The sequence below is a fragment of the Chiloscyllium plagiosum genome, unplaced genomic scaffold (genome assembly GCF_037043375.1).
Source record: "Chiloscyllium plagiosum isolate Xiang-an unplaced genomic scaffold, Cpla_swu_hap1 HiC_scaffold_29, whole genome shotgun sequence".
NCBI lineage: Eukaryota > Metazoa > Chordata > Chondrichthyes > Orectolobiformes > Hemiscylliidae > Chiloscyllium > Chiloscyllium plagiosum.
The window spans coordinates 1,608,650-1,634,973 of NW_028270167.1; the positions used below are offsets into that span (position 1 = coordinate 1,608,650).

The following is a 26,324-nucleotide window of genomic DNA, read 5'->3' on the forward strand; positions in this document are numbered from 1 at the left end:
AGCTACTGGTCTATTGCTGTATGACACTGGGCTGTTGGACTACTACTATACAACACTGGGCTAATGGTCTATTGCTGTATAACACTGGGCTACTGGACTACTGCGGTATAACACTGGGCTAATGTACTACTGCTTTATAACGTTGGGCTAATGTACTACTGCTTTATAACGTTGGGCTAATGTACTACTGCTTTATAACACTGGGCTACTGGACTACTGCCCTGTAACACTGGGATTCTGGACTACTGCTGTATAACACTGGGCTACTGGACCACTGCTGTATAACACTGGGCTACTGGTCTATTGCTGTATAACACTGGTCTACTGTGGTACAGCATCGGGTACTGGTCTACTGCTGTATAACACTGGGCCACTGGTCTACTGCTGTATAACACTGGGCTACTGGACTACTGCTGTATAACACTGGGCTATTGGACTACTGCTGTATAACACTGGGCTGCTGGACTACTACTATACAACACTGGGCTGATGGTCTATTGCTGTATAACACTGGGCTACTGGTCTACTGCTGTATAACACTGGGCTACTGCTGTATAAAACTGGGCTACTGATCTACTGCTGTATAACACTGGGCTACTGGTCTACTGTATAACACTGGGCTAATGGTCTATTGCTGTATAACACTGGGCTACTGGTCTAATGCTGTATAACACTGGGCTACTGGTCTACTACTGTATAACACTGGGCTACTGGTCTACTACTGTATAACACTGGGCTACTGGTCTAATGCTGTATAACACTGGGCTACTGGTCTACTGCTGTATAACACTGGGCTACTGGTCTAATGCTGTATAACACTGGGCTACTGGTCTACTACTGTATAACACTGAGCTACTGGTCTACTGCTGTATAACACTAGGCTACTGGTCTACTGTGGTGTAACACTGGGCTAATGGTCTATTGCTGTATAACACTGGGCTACTAGTTTACTGCGGTATAACTCTGGGCTACTGGACTACTGCTGTATAACACTGGGCTACTAGTTTACTGCAGTATAACACTGGGCTACTGCACTACTGCCGCATAACACGGGGCTACTGGTCTACTGCTGTATAATACTGGTCTACTGCTGTATAACACTGGCCTACTGGACTACTGCGGTATAACACTGGGCTAATGGACTATTGCTGTGTAACACTGAGCTACTGGTCTACTGCTGTATAACACTGGGCTACTGGACTACTGCGGTATATCACTGGGTTACTAGTCTACTGCTCTATAACACTGGGCTAATGGTCTATTGCTGTAAAACACTGGGCTACTGGACAACTGCCGTGTAACATTGGGCTACTGATCTATTGCTGTATAACACTGGGCTACTGGACTACTGCTGTGTAACACTGGGATACTGGATTACTGCTGTATAACACTGGGCTACTGGACTACTGCGGTATAACACTGGGCTACTGGACTACTGCCGTGTAATACTGGGATACTGGACTACTTTTGTAACACTGGGCTACTGGACTACTGTGGTATAACACTGGGCTAATGGACTATTGCTTTATAACACTGGCCTACTGGTGTACTGCTGTATAACACTGGGCTACTGGACTACTGCGGTATAACACTGGGCTAATGGACTACTGCGGTATAACACTGGGCTACTGGACTACTGCCATGTAATACTGGGATACTGGACTACTGCTGTATAACACTGGGCTAATGGACTACTGCTTTATAACACTGGCCTACTGGTGTACTGCTGTATAACACTGGGCTAATGGACTACTGCGGTATAACACTGGGCTAATGGACTACCGCTGTATAATGGAGGAGAAAGTGAGGTCTGCAGATGCTGGAGATCAGAGCTGAAAATGTGATGCTGGAAAAGCGCAGCAGGTCAGGCAGCATCCAGGAACAGGAGAATCGACGTTTCGGGCATAAGCCCTTCTTCAGTCCTCCTTCCTGAAGAAGGGCTTATGCTCGAAACGTCGATTCTCCTGTTCCCTGGATGCTGCCTGACCTGCTGCGCTTTTCCAGCAACACATTTTCAGCTACTGCTGTATAATACTGGGCTAATGGACTACTGCTGTATAACACTGGGCTCCTGGTCTATTGCTGTATAACACTGGGCTAATGGTCTACTGCCGTATAGAGGATTCCAGGCTTACTAGAAAGGAGCTCGGAAATGGACTGAGGAGAGCCGGAGGGGGCTTGACAGGAACGATTAGGGAGAACCCAAAGGCATTTTACTCATACGTGAGGATTAAGAGAATGATCAGGGATTTGGTCGGGCCGATCAGGGATTGCGTAGGGAAATTGTGCGTGGAAAAAAAATATATATATATGTATTCTTGAAAGATCACCACCAATGCCTCCACCATCTCCTCAGCTGTCTCCTTCAGAACTCTGAAGTCTCATCCATTTGGTTCGGGTGATTTATCGACCTTCAAATTCTTCAGTTTCCCCAGCACCTTCTCCTAAGCGATGGCAGTACACTCACCTCCAGTCTGACTCTCTCTTGAAGTTCTGCTATACTGCTGGTGTCTTGCATTATGAAAACTGATGCAAAGTGCCTACTCAGTTCCTCCTCAATTCATTTGTTCTCCATTCCTATTTCTCAGCTTCATTTGCCACCAATCCAATGGCCACTCTTACTTACTGTTCATGTATCAAAACGTTTTTGCGATCCTGTTTTGTGCAGCTGTTTTTCCTCCGATTTCATCTTCTCCCTCCTTATTGCTTGTTTCAGTTTTCTCCTGCTGGTTTTTAAAGGCTTTCCAATCCTCTGGTTTCCCAGTAATCTACACTACACTGGATCCTTTTTTGCAATACTGACAAACATCCCTTGCTCATGATTCATTGTTTGCTTTCAGACCCTACAATGAAAATTAGTTTAACTTCTCAAGTGCTGCATTCCAACAAAACTAAGTTTTTTTGAAGTAATTTCCTCCTCACTGGTCAGTCTATTTGTATCAACAATGAGTTGAGAATGATAGACCAAACAAAATCCCAAAGCCAGCTTGAGATTTCCAACTGTTATTATTTGCTTTAGCAGCCATGAGGTTTCTGGAAGCAGTTGAATTATAATCCTCCCTGTTGTCTCTCTCTCTCTTTCTGACTGTAAGCCGCACACTTCCAGCTCCCCATCTATATCTCCTCTTCTCTCTGATTCCCCCACCCCCGCTCAGTCCCTCAGTCCCCTACTCTTCCCCACTGTCTCCCATCAGCTTCAGTCCAGATTTGTCATCTTTACATGTCTCAGTCGCGATGTTGAACTTTCTGGACTTCATTTAAACTCCATCACCTTACCATGTGCCGTGTGAGAGATTTTGCAGCTTTTCCTTCGTTGTATTTTAGATTCCTGAGGAATCTGAGGTCTGAGTGAATCCTCTATGTCCACGATGACCCCTTCCTGGGTTTTCATTGTCTCTCTCACTTGCATCTCACTCACAGACACACACACACTCACACGCTGTCGGTCTTACAGACACACACACACACTCACACTCATACGCTGTCGGTCTCAGACACACACACATTCCAAGGAGAACACTATTTTCCAGCCACTTCTGCTGTCTCTCTGTTGATAAAAAGTTCTGTGCTGACTGGAGCTGCTGGTCCCATGCCAGTTTCCTGGCTCAGTTACAGGGGCACGCAGCGTTCAACAGCTTTACTTTGGCTTCTGCCTCATGTTCTCTCTGCAACAGCTTGTTTCCACGGTTACATGGCCTTCACAGGCTTCTGTTCCTCTGTTGGAAAGCAGTCGGGAACAGAGCCGAATTGTGTTGCTTTAAAGCCGGGACCCTCAGTCTGCAGGAGCAGTGTGGAGGTGCGGAAACATCAACACCGTGACAACAAGGTTAGGAATCGAAAAGACGGTAACTCCCCTGTCCCCTGAGCGTGGCACTGAAATCACAGCTGGACTGCACCAAGTGGGTCACTGGGCGTTTGTGGTCTCAGGCATAGCACCACGGAGGGAGGCCAAGCAAGTAACTTGGCGCAGAGGGGCAAAGTGAGCAGGTATTGTGGAGCCTGTATGTAGGCCACTGTCAGCCACAGCAGCTTCCTGAGTACAATCTCTACTACTTGGAGCAGACTCAAAGAATAAAGCAGGGAGAAAATATACCGAAGTAATCTAGAGTTAGGCAGAGAAACCTCGTAAAGTCTGGCAGTTTGAAAGTGGTTCTACCTTCGACTGGATTGTTGAATTCAAGCGTTTTTGTTGTAGTCAGAATGACTCTGACCTCATCGGCTCGTTTGACAGAGATTCGCTTGAATAGTTTCTGACTCTCACTGTCAGTTCATGTTGGCTGGTTTCTTGCACAAACCAATGAAGAGAACATGACTTGCATTTCAGTGATACCAGTAACAACCTCAGAGTGCCCCAAAGCATTTTGCAACCAATTAAGCATGTTGTAAACTGTGAAACTATAAATAATTACCTGGTGTCCAGGTGATTATTTGTACCTGAACATCATTAGACCTGATTGTCTGGTCATCGTTGTTGCTCTGTGTGGGCTGCTGCTTTGCAAAAGTTGCTCATGTCAGCAGCCCACACAGAGCAACAACGATGACCAGACAATCAGGTCTAATGATGTTCAGGTACAAATAATCACCAGAGAAGATGCCCACAACCAAGAAAGGATAAATCAGGATAATTTCTAGATGGAATGAAGTTAAACACAGTGGACATCCAAAGAGACTTGGCATCTATGTGCATCTTTAAAATGCAGAAAATAATCCAGAACGCGAATGGAATGCTGGTGTTTATATCGCGATGACTGGAGTAAAAGAATGCAGCTGTTTTGCTGCAGTTATACAAAATCCTGATTAGACCCCACTTGCAGTACTGAGGGCAGATCCGGGCACCACACTTTATTGGTTTTGAATAGATTACAACGTAGGTTTACAAGAATGAGACTAGATTTCAGGGGTTACATTATGAGGAGAGATTATACAAATTAGGCCTGCTTTCTCTAGAATTTAGAAGGTAAAGGGTTAGGTCTGGTCCAAGTCTTCAAGCTTTCAATAGGAAAAGACAGAATAAATGAAGATGAACTATTTACCCTGGGTAGAGATTCTCAAACTAGGAGGCACTGTTCAACAATTAGGGCCAGAGTGTTCAGGAGAGATGTTCAGAAGCGCTTCGACACACCAAGGGCAGTAAATGGCTGGTACTCTCCTTCACATACAGAGGTGATTGCTGTATCAGTTGTTAATTTTAAATCTGTGCAACATAAATTTTTGTTAAGCAAGGATATTGAGAGATATGGGTCAAAGGTCGGTATATGGTGTTAGGCCGCTGATCAACCATGATTTCACTAAATTGTAGAATAGGCGTGAGAGGCAGAATGGCCCACGACTGTTCGTATGTTCCTATATCTGAAAAAGTGCTGAGAGATCTTTTACATCACCCCACAAGATCATCCAAAAGATTTCACGTTCAACAGTGCAGCACTCCCTCAGCGATGATCCTCTGACAGTGCAGCATTCCCTCAACACTGACCCTCCGACAGTGCGGCACTCCCTCAGCGCTGATCCTCTGACAGTGCAGCATTCCCTCAACACTGACCCTCCGACAGTGCGGCACTCCCTCAGCGATGATCCTCTGACAGTGCAGCATTCCCTCAACACTGACTCTCCGACAGTGTGGCACTCCCTCAGCGCTGATCCTCTGACAGTGCGGCACTCCCTCAACACTGACCCTCCGACAGTGCAGCACTCCCTCAGTACTGACCCTCCGACAGTGCAGCGCTCCCTCAGCACTGACCCTCCGACAGTGTGGCACTCCCTCAGCGCTGATCCTCTGACAGTGCAGCATTCCCTCAACACTGACCCTCCGACAGTGCAGCACTCCCTCAGTACTGACCCTCCGACAGTGCGGCACTCCCTCAGTACTGACCCTCCGACAGTGTGGCACTCCCTCAGTACTGACCCTCCGACAGTGTGGCACTCCCTCAGCGCTGATCCTCTGACAGTGCGGCACTCCCTCAGCGCTGACCCTCCGACAGTGCAGCACTCTCTCAGTACTGACCCTCTGACAGTGCGGCACTCCCCCAGCACTGACCCTCCGACAGTGCGGCACTCCCTCAGCGCTGACCCTCCGACAGTGCGGCGCTCCCTCAGCGCTGACCCTCTCTCAGTGCGGCGCTCCCTCAGCGCTGACCCTCTGATAGTGCAGCATTCCCTCAACACTGACCCTCCGACAGTGCAGCACTCCCTCAACACTGACCCTCCGACAGTGCGGCACTCCCTCAGCGCTGACCCTCTGACAGTGCGGCACTCCCTCAGCGCTGACCCTCTGACAGTGCGGCACTCCCTCAGCGCTGACCCTCTGACAGTGCGGCACTCCCTCAGCGCTGACCCTCCGATAGTGCAGCATTCCCTCAACACTGACCCTCCGACAGTGCAGCATTCCCTCAGCGCTGACCCTCCGACAGTGCGGCACTCCCTCAGCGCTGACCCTCTGACAGTGCGGCACTCCCTCAACACTGACCCTCCGACAGTGCAGCACTCCCTCAGTACTGACCCTCTGACAGTGCGGCACTCCCTCAGCGCTGACCCTCCGACAGTGCGGCACTCCCTCAGCGCTGACCCTCTGACAGTGCGGCACTCCCTCAGCGCTGACCCTCTGACAGTGCGGCACTCCCTCAGCGCTGACCCTCTGACAGTGCGGCACTCCCTCAGCGCTGACCTTCTGACAGTGCGGCACTCCCTCAGCGCTGACCCTCTGACAGTGCGGCACTCCCTCAGCGCTGACCCTCTGACAGTGCGGCACTCCCTCAGCGCTGACCCTCCGATAGTGCAGCATTCCCTCAACACTGACCCTCCGACAGTGCAGCATTCCCTCAACACTGACCCTCCGACAGTGCGGCACTCCCTCAGCGCTGACCCTCCGACAGGGCAGCACTCCCTCAGCGCTGACCCTCTCTCAGTGCGGCGCTCCCTCAGCGCTGACCCTCTGACAGTGCAGCGCTCCCTCAGCGCTGACCCTCTGACAGTGCGGCACTCCCTCAGCACTGACCCTCCAACAGTGCGGCACTCCCTCAGCACTGACCCTCCGACAGTGCGGCTCTCCCTCAGCACTGACCCTCCAACAGTGCGGCGCTCCCTCAGCACTGACCCTCCAACAGTGCGGCGCTCCCTCAGCACTGACCCTCCAACAGTGTGGCACTCCCTCAGCACTGACCCTCCGACAGTGCGGCTCTCCCTCAGCACTGACCCTCCGACAGTGCGGCTCTCCCTCAGCACTGACCCTCCAACAGTGCGGCACTCCCGCAGCACTGACCCTCCAACAGTGCGGCACTTCAACTTTAGGAGAGGACTCCATTTGTGCATCAGAAAACCAGTACCTTTCGGAGCACCTGCTAAAGGTGGAGAAATACCAGTATTTGATTTAATAATCTACTGAGCAGTGTTGCTTGTTGACAGGAAAAGACTTTTGGGTTTTAATTTAAAGCAGCAAATGCCAATTTTACATTTCTGGGCTCCATGCAATTCCAGCTGTTCTGTGGTGCTGGATGTCATTCCACGGTGCATGGCAACAGCTCGGATTGAGTTTCACTTTGATCCAGAGATTACTGACCTATTTCAGGTTGTCATGGAATTACAGAAGTTGCTCAGGTGGCTGCTGAAATACAAGACAGTTTCCAGGAATGTAAAACATTTCCATCATTGTTTGGACTTGTAATAATTCCATGGCCCTCTGTCTTTCGAATTTCCTTCACACAAGAAACCTGGAATTGTCTATTCCAGACCAGGTTTCACCCTCTGTCCCTTCAGCTGCCCAGGCCTGTCGTCCAAACAGCACCTTTACAGTACTTTTGATTATGTTTGTTGTTATGAAGCAGGCCAGACCTCTCAAAACATTTCAATAAAGTAGCCCAGACCCTAACTTTGCTAGCTGTTTTAAGCAGGTGTAACGTGGATATTCCAGGAGAGAATCAGCTGGTCAAAACATTTCATTTTAAACAGAGTAGAAGCAAGATTACCAAGTGAAACATAAACCAAACAGAACAGAATACCAAATAACCTATCCGAAAACCCAACAGATAACCCTAACTTAATGCTGCTGTTCCAAATAGAACATAGAACAGTACAGCACAGAACAGGCCCTTCAGCCCACGATGTTGTGCCGACCATTGATCCTCATGTATGCACCCTCAAATTTCTGTGACCATATGCATGTCCAGCAGTCTCTTAACTGTCCCCAATGACCTTGCCTCCACAACTGCTGCTGGCAAAAGATTCCATGCTCTCACAACTCTCTGTGTAAAGAACCCGCCTCTGACATCCCCTCTATACTTTCCTCCAACCAGCTTAAAACTATGACCCCTCGTGTTAGCCATTTCTGCCCTGGGAAATAGTCTCTGGCTATTGACTCTATCTATGCCTCTCATTATCTTGTATACCTCAATTAGGTCCCCTCTCCTCCTCCTTTTCTCCAATGAAAAAAGTTTGAGCTCAGTCAACCTCTCCTCATAAGATAAGCCCTCCAGTCCAGGCAGCATCCTGGTAAACCTCCTCTGAACCCTCCACATCTTTCCTGTAATAGGGCGACCAGAACTGGATGCAGTATTCCAAGTGCGGTCTAACCAAAGTTTTATAGAGCTGCAACAAGATCTCACGACTCTTAAACTCAATCCCCCTGTTAATGAAAGCCAAAACACCATATGCTTTCTTAACAACCCTGTCCACTTGGGTGGCCATTTTAAGGGATCTATGTACCTGCACACCAAGATCCCTCTGTTCCTCCACACTGCCAAGAATCCTATCCTTAATCCTGTACTCAGCTTTCAAATTCGACCTTCCAAAATGCATCACCTCGCATTTATCCTTGCAAAATACTTGCAAAAATCCCCATAAAAACCCCTTGACACAAAAGGTAAAATTAAACACAGGGTCTTCCAGGAGAGAAGGCAGAGAGAGAGGACCAGCCTGCAGCTGCTTCTGTGGGTCCAGCAGCCTTTCCTCACACTACAGCTGCTAAACCCCAACCCAAACCAGAGAAGAGCTGAGCTGGGGGAACTGGCCACTCCCCTTTCATCGTACAAGTGCATTTTAAAAAAAAAATGTGAATGTCTTCTGCCTGAGGCAGTATCTGCTAGCTATTATCAACTTGGCCCTAAAATTCTTCACCTCCCAGACTTTTCAAAATCTATGTCGATTATGACCCCTCTGGAAAAGAAAAGCCAAGAATTGCACAGAGTGGATATCCAGAGACTTTTCCCCAGGGCAGAAATGGCTGTCACGCATAAGTTTAAGGTGATTGGAGGAAGGATTAGGGGAGATGTCAGAGGTAGGTTCTTTACTCAGAGAGTGGTGGCTACGTGGAATGCACTGCAAGTGGTGGTGGTAGTTCAGAGACATTGGGGACATTGAATAGATTCTTGGATAGGTCCATGAAGGGTATGTCGGTTAGTCTGATTTTGGAGTCGGATAAAGGCTGGCACAACACCGAGGGTGAAGGGTCTGTACTGTTTGATGTTTTTAGATTGCTTACAATGTGGAAACAGGCCCTTCGGCCCAACAAGTCCACACCGACCTGCCACCCACCCAGACCCATTCGCCTACGTTTACCCCTTCACCTAACACTATGGGCAATTTAGCATGGCCAATTCACCTAACCTGCACATTTTTGGACTGTGGGAGGAAACCGGAGCACCCGGAGGAAACCAACGCAGACACGGGGAGAATGTGCAAACTCCACACAGACAGTCGCCTGAGGTGGGAATTGAACCCGGGTCTCTGGCGCTGTGAGGCAGCAGTGCTAACCACTGTGCCACCGTGCCGCCCATGTTCTATTATAACCTTGTTAAAGGAGCAGCTTCATCTCTTTGTCCAACTTCACTGTCTTTGGGTGCAGCCACCATTTTGGTGTGACTCTCAAATCTCATTCCTTGTCCTGTTTCTGCAGCTGACAGCCTGTTGTGTTACAGCCTGAAATTCTCTCTGTGATGCCCTGTCCCTCTCTTCATCGTGGTTTACCTTGAAACCCCAGCACATGTTGCTTTAATGTCATCTTCTGTAGCTTTCTGAGCAATCTGGCCTCCGAATGCCCTGTGTTGTGTTTGGTAACATTAAGATGCAATCTAGTTGTTTTAAGGCTCGCACTGACTTCAGGTTGAGGATTTCACTTGCAGTGTTTCACTGTGCCTGCTGTAACCTTGGGAACTAACAAAGGACTTCACAGGCAATGAAATACAGTCACTCACTGTAATGGGAAACACAGCAACATTAGGAATATGTATATGGTTAAAGTTCTCAGGTGAGAGATACCATGCAGACTTTGAAATAACTGAGCTGAGACCTGAAAGAGCCAATGTGGCTGTGATTTTATATCTGACTCAGATGTTAGATGCAGTATTTCCTAGTAACCCGGTAATTATAGGCCAGTGAGCCTTCACTTATGGGTAAGGTGTTGAAAATGTTGGAAGAGATAGAATTTCTAATCATCTGGAAAGGAATAATTTGATTAGGGATAATCAACACAGTTTTGTGAAGGGTAGGTCGTGCCTCACTAACCTTATTGAGTTCTTCGAGAAGGTGACAAAACAGGTGGATGAGGGTAAAGTGGTTGATGTGGTGTATATGGACTTCAGTAATGCGTTTGATAAGGTTCCCCACAGTAGGCTACTGCACAAAATACGGAGTTTGTTGACTGAGGTAATTTTGCAGTTTGGACCAGAAATTGGCTAGCTGGAGACCATCCTTGTGGGGTATGGACGTGTATAAGGACTGCACGTCCACAGTGAAGATAAAGCACTGGGAGCCGGGGAACTGGAAGATGCTGCAGAGGTGGACGATGTGTTCGGTATGGCAGGTATAGGTGGAAAGGAGGAGAGGATGGAGTTGAGGTAGGACGAGGTGCGTTTGGTGGGGCAGGAGCATGCCGAGACGATGGGTCGGCCAGAGTAGTTGGGCTTGTGGATCTTGAGGAGCAGATAGAACCGAGGCAGAGCGGGGCTGGGGGACTGAGTTTGGAGGCAGTGTCTGACCCTGCAATGTCCTCCTCACCTAACATCTGGGGCCTGGTGCCTACACTGGGAGAGCTGTCTCACAGACTAGTCAAGCAACAGTCTGATAGAGTCAAACTCACAGAATCATATCTTACAGGTAATGTCCCAGACACCACCATCACCATTTTTGGATATGTCCTGTACCACGGGCAGGACAGATCTAGCAGAGGAGGCAGCACAGTGGGATTCCGAGTTACCCTCAGAATCCTCAATGTTCACTCTAGGCCCCATAAAGTCTCCTAGTTTCAGATTAAACATGGCTAGGAAATCTGCTGATTACCATGTACCATTCCCTCTCAGCTGATGGATCGTTACCCCTCCATGTGGAACAACACTTTGAGGAAGCACTGAGGATAGCAAGGGCACAAACTATACTCTGGGTGGGGGATCTCAATGTCCATCACCGAGAGGAGCTTGGCAGCAGCATTACTGTTCGAGCTGGTCGGGTCCTAAAGGACATCGCTGCTAGACTGGGTCTGCAGCGGTGGGGAGGGAACCAATAAGAGGACAAACATACCTGACCTCATCCTCACCAATCTGCTGACTGCAGATGTATCTGTCCATGACAGTATCGGTAAGAGTGACCACTGCACAGTCATTGTGGACACAGTCCCACCTTCACATTGAGAATACCCTCCATCGTGTTGTGTGGCACTATCACCGTGCTAAATTGGGACAGACTTCAAACAGATCTAGCAGCTCAAGACTAGGCATCCATGAGGTAATGTGGGCCATCAACAGCAGCAGAACTGTACTCCAGCACAATCTGTAACCTCATGGCCCGGCATGTCCCCCACTCAACCATTACCATCAAGCCAGGGGATCAACCCGGGTTCAATGGAGAGTGTAGGAGGGCCTGCCTGGGGCAGCACCAGGCAAACCTGAAGATGAGGTGTCAACCTGGTGAGGCTACCAAACAGGACAACTCACCAAACAGCATAAGCAGCTGAAAATGTGTTGCTGGAAAAGCGCAGCAGATCAGGCAGCATCCAGGGAACAGGAGAATCGACGTTTCGGGCATAAGCCCTTCTTCAGAAGGGCTTATGCCCGAAACGTCGATTCTCCTGTTCCCTGGATGCTACCTGACCTGCTGTGCTTTTCCAGCAACACATTTTCAGCTCTGATCTCCAGCATCTGCAGACCTCACTTTCTCCTCAAACAGTATAAGCAGCAAGTGATAGACAGAGCTAAGCGATCCCACAATCAATGGATCAGATCTAAGCTCCGCTGTCCTGCCACATCCAGTCGTGAATGGTGATAGATGATTAAACAAGTCACTGGAGGAGAAGCTGGTTCCACAAATATCTCCATCCTCAATGATGGAAGAGCCTAGCACATCAGCATGGTGGCTCAGTGGTTACCATTGCTGCCTCACAGTACCAAGGTCCCAGGTTCAATTCCGGCCTCAGGCGACTGTCTGTGTGGAGTTTGCACATTCTCCCTGTGTCTGCGTGGGTTTCCTCCAGGTGCTCCAGTTTCCTCCCACAGTCCAAAGATGTGCAGGTCAGGTGAATTGGCCATGGGAAATTGCCTGTAGTGTTAGGTGCATTAGGGAAATGGGACTGGGTGGGTTACTCTTCGGAGGGTTGGTGTGGACTTGTTGGGCCGAAGGGAATCTAATCTAATCTAATCAGTGCGAAAGGTAAGGCTGTATCTTTCACAGCAATCTCCAGTCAGAGATGCCGAGTGGTTTAGTATTACAGCTGTGGAAAGGACGATGGATGAAGACTCGCCATCTGAGGTAGTTTGGGCTGAGGTTAGGAATAGGAAAGGTGAGGTCACCCTGTTAGGAGTTTTTTACAGGCCTCCTAATAGTCCTAGAAACGTAGAAGAAAGGATTGCGAGGATGATTCAAGAGAAGAGTGAAAGTAATAGGGTGGTTGTTATGGGGGACTTTAACTTTCCTGATATTGATTGGGAAAGCTATGGCTCAAGTTCGTTAGATGGGTCGGTGTTTGTCCAATGTGTGCAGGAGGGTTTCCTGACACAATATGTAGATAGGCCAACAAGAGGTGAGGCCATACTGGATTTGGTTCTGGGTAATGAACCAGGCCAGGTGTTAGAATTAGAGGTAGGTGAGCACTTTGGGGATAGTGACCACAATTCGGTGACTTTTACTCAAGTGATGGAGAGGGATAAGTGTGCACTACAGGGCAAGAGTTATAGCTGGGGGCAGGGAAATTATGATGCGGTGAGGCATGACTTAGGATGTGTGGCCTGGAAAAGTAAGCTTCAAGGCAAGGGCATAATTGATATGTGGAGCTTGTTCAAGGAGCAACTATTGAGTGTCCTTGATAAGTATGTACCCGTCAGGCAGGGAGGAAAGGGTCGTGTGAGGGAGCCGTGGTTTAATAAGGAATTGGAATCCCTTGTTAAATGGAAGAGGGCGGCCTATGTAAAGATGAGGCGTGAAGGTTCAATTGGGGCGATTGAGAATTATAAGATAGCCAGGAAGGACCTGAAGAGAGAGCTAAGAGCAGCAAGGAGGGGACATGAAAGGTCCTTAGTTGGTAGGATTAGGGAAAACCCTAAGGCTTTCTATAGGTATGTCAGGAATAAAAGAATGACTAGGGTAGGAATAGGTCCAGTCAAGGATAGTAGTGGGAAGTTGCGTGTGGAGGCGGAAGAGATTGGGGTGACACTGAATGAATACTTTTCGTCAGTATTCAATCAGGAACAGGACATTGTTGTCAATGTGAATACTGAGTCACAATTAATTAGAATGGATGGCTTTGAGGTATGTAGAGAAGAGGTGTTGGAAATTCTGGAAAGGGTGAAAATAGATAAGTCCCCTGGGCCTGATGGCATTTATCCTAGGATTCTCTGAGAAGCAAGGCAGGAGATTGCAGAGCCATTGGCCTTGATTTTTACGTCCTCGTTGTCTACAGGAGTAGTGCCAGAAGATTAGAGGCTAGCAAATGTGGTTCCCTTGTTCAAGCAGGGGAGTAGGGATAACCCTAGTAACTATAGGCCGGTGAGTCTCACTTCTGTTGTGGGCAAAATCTTAGAGAGAATTGTAAGGGATAGGATTTATGAACATCTGGATAGGAATAATGTGATCAAGGATAGTCAGCATGGTTTTGTGAAGGGCAGGTCGTGCCTCACAAACCTTATTGAATTATTTGAGAAGGTGACTAAGGAGGTGGACGAGGGGAAAGCGGTAGATGTGGCGTATATGGATTTTAGTAAGGCATTTGATAAGGTTCCCCATGGTAGACTACTGCAAAAAATATGGAGGTATGGCATTGAGGGTGAGTTGGAGGTTTGGATTAGGAGTTGGCTGGCTGGAAGAAGACAGAGGGTAGTAGTTGATGGCAAAGGTTCATCTTGGAGTGCCGTCACTAGCGGTGTTCCGCAAGGATCTGTTTTGGGACCATTGCTGTTTGTCATTTTTATAAATGACCTGGAGGAGGGGTTAGAAGGTTGGGTGAGCAAGTTTGCGGATGATACGAAAGTCAGAGGAGTTGTAGACAGTGAGGAAGGATGTGGCAGGTTACAGCGGGATATAGATAAGCTGCAGAACTGGGCAGAAAGGTGGCAAATGGAGTTCAACGTAGCTAAGTGTGAGGTGATGCACTTTGGTAAGAGTAACAAAAAGATGGGGTACTGGGCTAATGGTCGGATACTTGGTAATGTGGATGAGCAGAGGGATCTTGGTGTCCATGTACACAGATCTTTGAAAGTTGCCACCCAGGTAAATAGTGCGGTGAAGGAGGCATATGGCGTACTGGCTTTTATTGGTAGAGGAATTGAGTTCCGGAGTACTGAGGTCAGGTTGCAGTTGTATAAGACTCTGGTGCGGCCGCATCTGGAATATTGTGTGCAGTTTTGGTCGGCATACTATAGGAAGGATGTGGAGGCACTGGAACGGGTGCAGAGGAGGTTTACCAGGATGTTGCCTGGTATGGTAGAAAGATCGTATGAGGAAAGGCTGAGGCACTTGGGGTTGTTTTCATTGGAGAAAAGAAGGTTTAGGGGTGACTTGATAGAGGTGTACAAGATGATTAGGGGTTTAGATAGGGTCGACAGTGAGAATTGTTTTCCACGTATGGAGTCAGCTATTACAAGGGGGCATAGCTTTAAATTAAGGGGGGGTAGGTATAGGACAGATGTTAGGGGTAGGTTCTTTACTCAGCAAGTCGTGAGTTCATGGAATGCCCTGCCAGTAGCAGTGGTGGACTCTCCCTCATGGGCATTTAAGCGGGCATTGGATAGGCATATGGAGGATAGTGGGCTAGTGTAGGTTAGGTGGGCTTGGATCGGCGCAACATCGATTTATGGGCAGCACGGTGGCACAGTGGTTAGCACTGCTGCCTCGCAGCGCCTGAGACCCGGGTTCAATTCCCGCCTCAGGCGACTGACTGTGTGGAGTTTGCACGTTCTCCCCGTGTCTGCTTGGGTTTCCTCCGGGTGCTCCGGTTTCCTCCCACAGTCCAAAGATATGCAGGTTAGGTGAATTGGCCATGCTAAATTGTCCGTAGTGTTAGGTAAGGGGTAAATGTAGGGGTATGGGTGGGTTGCGCTTCGGCGGGTCGGTGTGGACTTGTTGGGCCGAAGGGCCAGTTTCCACACTGTAATGTAATGTAATCTAATCGAGGGCCGAAGGGCCTGTACTGCGCTGTATTCTTCTATGTTCTATGTTCTATGATTCATCTCTGCCTCCTCCCGTGGCCCCCAGCATCACAGATACCAGTCTTCAGCCAATTTGATTCACTCCATGTGACATTAAGAAACAGCTGGAGACACTGGATACTGCAAAGGCTATGGGCCTTGACAACATTCTGGCAATAGTACTGAAGACTTGTGCTCCAGAACTTGCTGTGCCCCTAGCCAAGCTGTTCCAGTCCAGTTACAACACTGATACCTACCCGACAATGTGGAACATTACCCAGGTATGTCCTGGATGTAAAAAGCAGGACAAATCCAACCTGCTACTTATCAATTACTGTCAAAAAAGACATAGTTAGCTCAGTGTGATGTCCAGTTTGGGTTGTGCCAGGGCCACTCAGCTCCTGACCTCATTACATGGACAAAAGAGCTGGATTCCAGAGGGAAGGGAGAGAGACAGCCCTTAACATCAAGGCTGCATTTGACTGAGTGTGGCATCAGGGAGCCCAGGCAAAACTGGAATTAATGGGTATCGGGGAAAACACTCCACTGGTTGGAGTCATACCTGGCACATAGGAAGATGGTTGTTTGAGGTGAGTTATCTCAGCTCCAGGACATCTCTGCAAGAGTTCCTCAGGGTAGTGTCTGAGGCCCCAACATCTTCAGCTGTTTCAACAATGACCTTCCCTCCATCATAAGATCGCCGATACTTACGCAATGTTCTGGACCATTCACAATTCCTGAGATACTGAAGCAATCCGTGTTCAAACGCATCAAGATCTGGACAGTCTCCAGGCTTGGGCTGACAAGTAGACAATGACCATCATCAATAAGAGGCAATCTAATCATCACTCCTTACTATTCAATGACGTTACCATCACTGAATCCCCCACTATCAACATCCTTGGGGTGTCTGCTGACCAGAAAGTCAGCTGCACTGACCACATAAACACAGCGGCTCCTAGAGCAGGTCAGAGCTTGCGAATACTGTGGCAGGTAACTCACCTCCTGACTCCCAAAAGCCTGTTCATCAAGGCACAGCTCAGGAGTGTGATGCAATGCTTGCCACTTGTCTGGATGGGGGCAGCCTCAACAACATTCAAGAAGCTTGACACCGTCCAGGACAACGTAGCCCACTTGATTGGCTCCACATCCACTTCCTTCACCACCAACACTCAGTCACAACAGGGTATTGACAAAAACACATGGACGCAGACAGTGAGAGACCTCTCCAGAGATCTTGTATTGCTTTGTATTGCATCATTGGTTTGTTTTTACAAGAGGGCTGCAGAACTTCACCAAAGCTCCTTAGCCATTACCTTCGAAGCTCACGACTCCTTCCATTTAGAATATCAGGGACAGCAAATACATGAAACACCACCCTCGGCAAGTTCCCCTCGAAGCCACTCACCATCCTGACTTGGGAAAATATATTGCCATTCATTCACTGTCACTGGGTCTAAATCCTGGAATTCCCTCCCTAATGACAGTGTGGGTCAATCCACAGCACATGGACTGCAGCGGTTCAAAAAGGCAGCTCACCCTCACCTTCCCAAGGCGCAACTAGGGGCGGGTAATAAATGCTGGGCCCAGCCAGCGATGCCCACATCCCATGGGTAAAAAAACAAAAAACTTTCATTAAGTCCAGCATTTTTTCAGCCTTTCTACCTTCAAACCTCAGTATCCAAGTCTGTGTTTCTCTGTATATGTGTGTGTGTGTGATACTCTGTCTCCGTCTTTGTGTCTGTGTGTTTCTCTGGAGAGGTCTGTCACTGTCTGTGTCCATGTGTTTTTGTCAATACCCTGTCAGGAACATGATTCGGAGATGCTGGTGTTGGACTGGGGAGTACAAAGTTAAAAATCACACAACACCAGGTTACAGTCCAACAGGTTTAATTGGAAGCACACTAGCTTTCGGAGATGAAGGAGTGTCGCTTCGAAAGCTCGTGTGCTTCCAGTTAAACCTGTTGGACTATAACCTGGTGTTGTGTGATTTTTAACTCTGTCAGGAACAAGTCTAGACTTGCTTGTGAACACCAGCTTCCCTCTTCCTGCCAGATCTCTGTGTTGGATTGTTTTGCAGTGTAGTGTGGGATAGCTGTAATCAAAGCTGTTACCATGGTGAGGAAAGGAAGCTGCTCAGTCATGTGGGGGATACCAAGCAAATGGCCTGAAATTGAGACAAGGATAGTGAAAAATGGAAGTAGGTTGTTTTTATTGTTTTTTTTGTTCTGTTTGTTTTCCTACTATTACCTTCAGCTCTTGATGTACTTTCACTCATCTGCCACAGACTTCTGCAGAGTTCTGTCTTAAAAGATCTGTTTCTTGTGTTGCCTTGTATTTTATTGTTGAGTTGTTTTGCGCACATTGTGAAGCTATCAGTGCCGTATGAAATAGATTTAAACCCTCCCAGGACACGGACAGCACGGGGTTAGATACAGAGGAAAGTTCCCTGATCTCTGTCCCCCATCAATCACTCTCAGGACATGGACAGCACGGGGTTAGATACAGAGGAAAGCTCCCTGATCTCTGTCCCCCATCAATCACTCTCAGGACATGGACAGCACGGGGTTAGATACAGAGGAAAGCTCCCTGATCTCTGTCCCCCATCAATACTCTCAGGACAGGGACAGCACGGGGTTAGATACAGAGGAAAGCTCCCTGATCTCTGTCCCCCATCAATCACTCTCAGGACATGGACAGCACGGGGTTAGATACAGAGGAAAGCTCCCTGATCTCTGTCCCCCATCAATCACTCTCAGGAGGGACAGCACGGGGTTAGATACAGAGGAAAGCTCCCTGATCTCTGTCCCCCATCAATCACTCTCAGGACAGGGACAGCACGGGGTTAGATACAGAATAAAGCTTTTGTCTGCACTGTCCCAACATGGACTGAAAGCATCTTATGTATCCAGTATGATATTCTCTTCCCCAATCCCCCTATTTGTTTACAGAGGTTCGTGGCTGAAAGGTAGCAGTTTTGTGCCATTTTCCTGTTCTAGAAGCAACACAGGAGACAGAGTGCTTGTGACCTGAATCTATATCAAGTCACTGTCATGTGGGCTGTGGTGTTCTGTGTTTGAAGATGAAGGAAGATGTTGGAATAAATTCAATATGTTCCTACAACAAAACCAGAACCTTGCTTCATCAGCTATATTTTTCAAAGTTGGTGGATCTCTTAACCTTCGCGGGTTTTCCCTCTCCCACTCATGCAATCCTGAGTGAGGATAGATGCTGATGTGGAAGAGGCAGGGTGAGTATACAACATGCAGACAGCAATACAAGGACAGATTTTGTAAATTTGGTGTTTGGGTGACACTGTCAATGCAATAATCCACCACAAGGTGGCAGGATCTACCTGTGATTCCCTCACATGGAGCTGCTGAAGGGTTCCGATGGTAAACATGTCCCATTGAGTGATCACTTGGAAATGCATCCTGTAATCTCCAACTACAAATTCGTACCCGTAAATCTTTTTGGTGAACAAACCTGTCTACTAATCCTTCCTCTAGAAGATGGAGTCACAGAATGGCAACTTTGTAAACTTTTCACTTTTCACTTTACTCTTTACTTGCGTACACGTGACAGTAAAACCCAATTCTAATTCTTATTTCCTTTTGGCCTGAAGTAAACCTATCGTCCAATCGAACTGAATAGAGCACAACCAAAAGCAATCCCTCCGCCCTCAGAGGGCCAGGGCTGAGGGAGCAGCTCCCCCCTTGAGGGACAGTGCTGAGGGGGAGTGTCTCCCCCCTCGAGGGTCACTCTGAGGGAGTGTCTCCCCCCTTGAGGGTCACTCTGAGGGAGTGTCTCCCCCTCGAGGGTCACTCTGAGGGAGTGTCTCCCCCTCGAGGGTCACTCTGAGGGAGTGTCTCCCCCCTCGAGGGTCACTGAGGAAGCGGCTCCCCTGCGAGGGTCGCTCTGAGGGAGAGATTCCACCCTCGAGAGTCAGTGCTGAGGGAGCAGCTCCGCCCTTAGAGGGTCATTCTGAGGGAGTGTCTCTCCTCTCTCTCTCAAGGGTCACTCTGAGGGACTGTCTCCCCCGAGGGTCAGTGCTGAGGGAGTGTCGCTCCCCCCTTGCAGGGTCACTGAAGGAGTGTCTCCCCCCTCGGAGGGTCACTCTGAGGGACTGTCTCCCCCCGAGGGTCAGTGCTGAGGGAGTGTCGCTCCCCCCTCTGAGGGAATGTGTCCCCCTTGAGGGTCAGTGCTGAGGGAGTGTCTCCCCCCTCGGAGGGTCACTCTGAGGGAGTGTCTCCCCCCTCGGAGGGTCACTCTGAAGGAGTGTCTCCCCCCTCGGAGTGTCACTCTAAAGGAGTGTCTCCCCCCTCGGAGGGTCACTCTGAAGGAGTGTCTCCCCCCTCGAGGGTCACTCTGAGGGAGTGTCTCCCCCCTCGGAGTGTCACTCTGAAGGAGTGTCTCCCCCCTCGGAGGGTCACTGAGGGAGTGGCTCCCCCCACGAGGGTCACTCTGAGGGAGTGGCTCCCACCCCCCGCGAGGGTCACTCTGAGGGAGTGGCTCCCACCCCCCCACGAGGGTCAGTGCTGAGGGAGTTTCTCCCCCCTCGAGGGTCACTCTGTTATATTGTAGAAGAGTGTTAGTGGATCCACCTGAGTTCGGTTGGTTGGACGGTTGGTTTGTGATGCAGTGTGATACCAACTGTGTGGGGGTCAATTCCCACACCACCTGAGGTTACCATGAAGGGCTCTCCTTCTCACCCTCTCCCCTTGCCTGAGATATGGTGGCCCTCAGGTTAAACCACCACCAGTTCTCTCTCTCTCTCTAACAATAGAGCAGCTCCTATGATATGGTCAGACATTGACACTCATTTGTCAATAGTGATTCCAGAAACATTTGATTATTGAGCTATTGTCTTATACTCCTGAGATTGTGAAAGATGCTATAAGAATGTCATTCTGGGTGGAAGCTGGAATGCTGATGAGGGTCCAATCCTGATGAAGGGCTTATGTCCGAAACGTTGATTCTCCTGCTCCTCGGATGCTGCCTGACCAACTATGCTTTTCCAGCACCACACTGTCCACTCTGATCTCCAGCATCTGCAGTCCTCCCTTTCTCCTTGCTGGTTAGGGTAGATAAGTCCAGAAGTTTTAAACACCAGCATAAACAAGTATTTCAGCAACAGTTGAGCTGTGTGGAGACAACAGATATTACAGTGTTCTTTGTAACAGAGAAGGTCTGAAGGTCAGTCAGGTCAGTGGTCTGATTCTGCTGGAGACAAGGTCCAGGCACAGTGATTTACAGCTCAGGAAGGGCATTTCCGTTCATAGCCCAGAATTAATGAAGCATTCAACCTACACATTAGACTTCTGTCCCATTTGCCAGGTGTTAAACCATGCTGTTTATAAATTGAAGCAGTGAGGGTGGTGATACGGGTTTGGAGTGGGCACGTTTACATTGTTTTGTTCAAACAAATTGCTCCAGCATTTAGAATGTGGCACCAGGTTATGTTTTGTTTCCCTGTGCCCAGCAAAATCTCACAGGATCTCTCCAGTTCAGTTCCACTCATATGTTTCAGGTCAATGACAATTCGAGGTTGGTTACCAGGAAAGGTCAAGGCTGGATATGAAGGATAGGAATTCCTGGGGTCTGTTCCCTGTGAAGTGTCAGTGGACACAGCAACTAGTGGATGGCGCTGGGGAGGTTGGACTGAGGGAAGCTTTAAATTACAATTAAAAGTAATTATTAATTTGAGTCTAAAATGAATTTCTTTTTCCCCTTCAGTAAATGCCAGACGTGGCCTACTGTGTGAGGCTGAGGTTGACATGTCTCGAGTTTCCTCGTCATCCACAGTGAAGCAAATTGGTAACTATCCGGGCAGCTCCCTCTCCAGCTCTCACTATGGTCCCACGTACCATAGCTACACTCCCAGCCTGGGCTGCAGTTACACAGACAAGAGCAAGCTGCTTTATAAACCAGGCTACACCAACTATATTCCCCACACCAACTCTAACCGAGCAGCAAGCAAATGTACTGTGGAGGCTGACCGAGGCCGGCAGATCCCTCGCCCTGACATGCTCACCAGGCGCAGTGAGAGTTTGAGCCGTGTTCCCCTGAAGGCCTTTCCGAGTGGACTCACTGGCGGATACTGTGGTAACTATGGTTACAGCACAGTGAGCAGTACCTCAGTGTACCCTCCTCCTCGGCTGTCTCTAACTCGCAGGAAGTCCATCAGTCAGACAGACCTGAACCGCGATCTGCTGAACCTCCACATGGCAGACACATACCAGTTAAACTCCATAAAGAGCCCTACACTCACCCGACACGCCATGGATTCACAGGCTGGGAGCTACAGAGGCTGCACTCGGAGTGACATCACCGAGGGTTGCTGTACCAAGGGCTCAGGAACTTACAGCTTACCACGGAGCGTGACACAGGAAACCATTACTGCTTCATTTAAAAATACTGATCGCTTCAGCCCAGCATGGGAGAGGAGTGCAAGTACTGGGAGGTGTACTTCACCTGTTCGAGACACAATGGTAAGTGTGGGATCAGTGGAAGGGTCGTGAGGTTAAACCGTTGACCAGAGGTGATCATGGGACCTTGCATAAGGCATCAATAATACGAGTAAAAGGGGATCATTTGGCTCCTCAAGCCTATTTTTTCATTCTTCATTAAGATCTGAGCTGATCATCTACCTCCGTTTCACCTTCCAGTACTCGTCCCAAATTCCATTTGATTCCCAAAGTCTCCAAAACTATACTGATCACTGCCATGAATATACTGCATGACTGACCTATAACAACAACTAAATCTACAACTCTTTGGGGAAGGAATTCCAAAAATACACAACATCGTTCATGAAGAAATTTTCTCCTCAGCCCAGTCATAAATGATTAGGACCTTCTTTTGGACTGACCACCTGGGAAACTGATCTTTCAGTATTTACCATCAAACACTGTCCAAAAGATTGTTAGTTTTCAATGAGATTATTTCTTCCACTCCTAAGGGTAGTGGTATCTCCTACTCAGTCTCTCATCAATAGGACAGACAACACTTTTCATCTTGGGCATCAATGTTGTGAACCTTAACTGAATCACCTCCAAACCAGTAGGATCTTTCTTTAGATAAAGAGACCAAAACATTCAGAGCGCTGGGAGTGTATTCTTATTAAAGAAGGCTGTTTAGCCCAGGGTACCTCTATTGATCCTTTGAAAACTATCCAAATCATTTCACTGACCAGACCTTTCCCCATGTTTCTGCAAATTTTCCCCAATTGTTATCCAACCTCCTGTAGAAAGTTATGATTGAATTAACTTCCACCATTCTTACAGGCAGCAAGTTCAAGATCATTATAACTCACTGTGTAAGTAACAAGGAGCTGTGAAATATATCAGCATCTTACAGGAAGAGGTGGGGATAGGAGATGATGCCATTTTACAAGTTTACAAAATAAGATTCTGTTCTTTGTTCTGTGTAATAAGCTGGGAAGAGATGACCTGGTGATATGTGAGGCGTGTGTAATGTGAGGTATGTGCTGTGTTGTGGGTGAAAGGTTCACTGTGAAACTGGGGTCCCGTCCTGACACAATAGCAATGTTTTGGGAAACTGTTTTGGAAAATCTCTCACCAGAAGCAACTCCTGGTGAGAGATTTTCTCTTGTAGCTGATGAGCCTCAAACGTAAGTAAATCCATTGAAATGTTGCTTGTGTGTGCAGGGATGTAACCATCGCAGCGTTACTCGGATCGCTGTAATCCAGGGAAACAATTGATACCAGAAAGAAAGAACCTTGGAGATAGGCAGAAAATGTTGGCCCATGTGGTACTCCCTCAGCACTGACCGTCCAACAGTGCGGTGCTCCCTTAACACTGACCCTCCGATATTATGGTGCTCCCTCAGTGCTGACCCTCTGACATTATGGCGCTCCCTCAGTGCTGACCTTCTGATATTATGGCACTCCCTCACTGCTGACCCTCCGACAGTGTGGCACTCTCAGAGTATTGAGCCAGAATGTCATATTGAATTATGTGTCAAGTCTCTGGATTGAGAATCTTCTGAGATGATAATGCTACTCACTGAACAACAGATGGCTCCCCAGCTACCATACAGGAGTAACAGCGCCTGGGTGTGTTAGCACTGGACTAACAGCAATCCATCTAACCTGGTTCGGTCTGTCCCGTTCTGCATTCCAGGCACTCAGTCATCTGCTAGCAACAACCAAAAATGAATTAAACATCCAACCATAGCTCTCAACAATCTCAAGTGAATCTAAAACAGCCACAATATCTCATTAGTGTAGTGGATAAGGATATGAGTTTGACTTGCAGGACATGACAAGGTCACAGCACGACCCTGCTATTAACTTGAGTACAAGGGTAAACAGTACAGTGATGTTTGTGTCCTGTGAGGTTGTGTCTTGTTGCTGTGTTGGTCACCTAGGAACAGGAGGCCACTCAGCCTCACCAATCTGTTCATATCTGAGCATCCTTTATGACTGTATTTCTATTAATGCTAATCCACCTCGATGTCACAGTCACTTAATAATCCCCCCATACGCTATCTTACTGACTGTAACTCTGTTGATGTTAATCTAGCTCCCTCCCTCTTGACATGTTCCTCTTCCAGTTAGTGTCATTGGACAGTTATTCTTAGCTTGTGTCCAGGATCTTTCTGGACATTGTTTTCTTTCTAATCTCCTCTCCTAATCTCTGTTACGTTGAAGAAAATTAAAAGCATCAATTTTCCTCTGTTAATGGTTATACTTGTTTTATTTTGTCTGTGGTGGCTGTATGAAGTAATCTGGTGTAGTGGAGGGTTGTCTGACTGACTTTCTGCTTGCTCCTGGCTGTGTGGGGCCTGATCTTGATCCTTCCCAGCAGCTATCAGTCTGGGCTGCTTTCAGCTGAAAAGTGTTCAGTGACCTTTAGTCACTTCTCTTTGTTCACCATTCGGCTCTAACCTCAATTTACCAGAAAACCTCAAAACACACAGAACAAACCACGGGAAATTCAATAAACTGCATCATTCCCACACAAATCCAAAACCGTTTTCATTCAGGTAGACACTGGATTGAACCTGTCTTCCTCTCTCTCTCTCTCTCTCTGTCTCTCTCTCTCTCTCTCTCTCTCTCTGTCTCTCACTCACTCACTCACTCTCTCACACACACACACACACGTCATAGTCGTAGATGAGGCATTTTAATTTGTTCAACTAAATTAATCTTGTATTTATAGCTAATCACAATAATAATGATTAGCAAATTATTGGACTCTTAGAAATACCTATCTAGTTCACAAGTGTCCTTTAGGGAAGTAAACCTGTCTTCCTTACCTGATGTGATCTACAAATGACTCCAGACCAACAGCAATTGCTCTTACTAACCTCTGAAGTGATAGCCTTTTGAAAGTGTGTGACTCGAACCTGAGGCCTCTGACCCTGTAGCTGCAGCCTAACCAGAGAGGGTTGTAAAGATTCAGCATAACTTCCCTGCATTTGGCAAAAGCAGGAAAATGGATTTGTGATACAGGTTAGTGAGTTGAGGGGCCTCCTCAAGTTCTGTGAATTTTCAAAATGTGGTCAAAACTGGAGATGGGATGTGAAACCTGCCCCAGATCTCACCGTCCAGTGCATCTCTCTATAAGGGGATGGTATCTGGGATATTACCCCCTCAAACTGGTCCCATTCATAATTCTGGTTCCTGTCACATGACAGGCAAGGGGACAGATACCCCAAGATTAGCTCAGAGATAACCATACGTACGATAAGGGAGAAGGAAATTAGAATGAGAATCCCAACAGTGTGGAAACATGCCCTTTGGCCCAACAAGTCCATACGGACCCTCTGAAGAGTAACCCACCCAGACCCATTCTCCTACTGTATACTTACTTCTGACTAATGCACCTAACCTACCCATCTCTGCATGCTATGGCAATTTAGTATGACCAATTCACCTAAATATTTGGTTAATTTGCACAAAATTAACCCAATTACAACTGACCACCTGTGATTCACACTCCTGGGCTGCCAGGAATGTGTGAGTGCCCTATAGTGATTGGAATGTGATCAGTCAGGTGGACCTCATAGAATATGAGTTCCCTGATTGGGGCTGTTAATCTGGTTTGATCAGGGAGCCTGGGCTGACAGATAAGAACAGGAGTGTCAGAGAATCTGTTCACAATGAGAGCTGGCTCTGAGGGAGCTGGATCAGTGTCAGAGACTTTCCCCATGTAAATAAAGGGGCCTTGGTGATGGATACCAGCCTCCGTGGAGTTATTTCAGGTCCTTTCTGAAATTCCAGTAAGGGTTTACCAGAATGGTTCCAGGGTAAGGGGTTTTAGTGACACGGTTAGTTTGGAGAACCTGGGGTTGTTTTCCTGGTGAATAGAAGATTAACTTTGGAGCAAGTGAGGACTGTGGACACTGAAGATCAGAGTCAAAAAGTGTGGTTCTGGAAAAGCCCAGCCGGGCAGGCAGCATCTGAGGAGCAGGAGAGTCGATGTTTTGGGTATAAGCCCTTTCCCACATTCCTGATGCACGAAACGTCAATGCTGTCTGGCCGGCTGGACTTTTCCAGCAGCACACTTTTTGGCATAGAAGATTAAAGGAAGGTTTGAGACAGGTGTCCAAGTTTATCACAGGTCTAGATAAGGCAGACAAAACAAAACTGTTCCTATCAGCTGATGGTAAAAGGACCAGGGGTTATACTTAGGGCGATGCAACAAGTGGTAATGACTCACTGCTGCAGAGAGTGGTTGAAGCAGAAATAATCAATGACT

The 26,324-nt window shown here is 47.9% G+C and overlaps 1 protein-coding gene across 2 annotated transcripts in view; it reads left to right on the plus strand.

Annotated features, from left to right (window-relative positions):
• Positions 1-26,324, plus strand: part of usp2a (ubiquitin specific peptidase 2a) — a 127,842-nt gene that overhangs the window by 45,342 nt on the left and 56,176 nt on the right. For both annotated transcript variants that reach the window (XM_043677740.2, XM_043677742.2), the window contains one exon: positions 21,333-22,087. In XM_043677740.2, coding sequence (XP_043533675.1) covers positions 21,374-22,087 — 714 coding nt within the window. In that variant the 5' untranslated portion in view covers positions 21,333-21,373. The remainder of the gene's footprint in view (positions 1-21,332; positions 22,088-26,324) is intronic.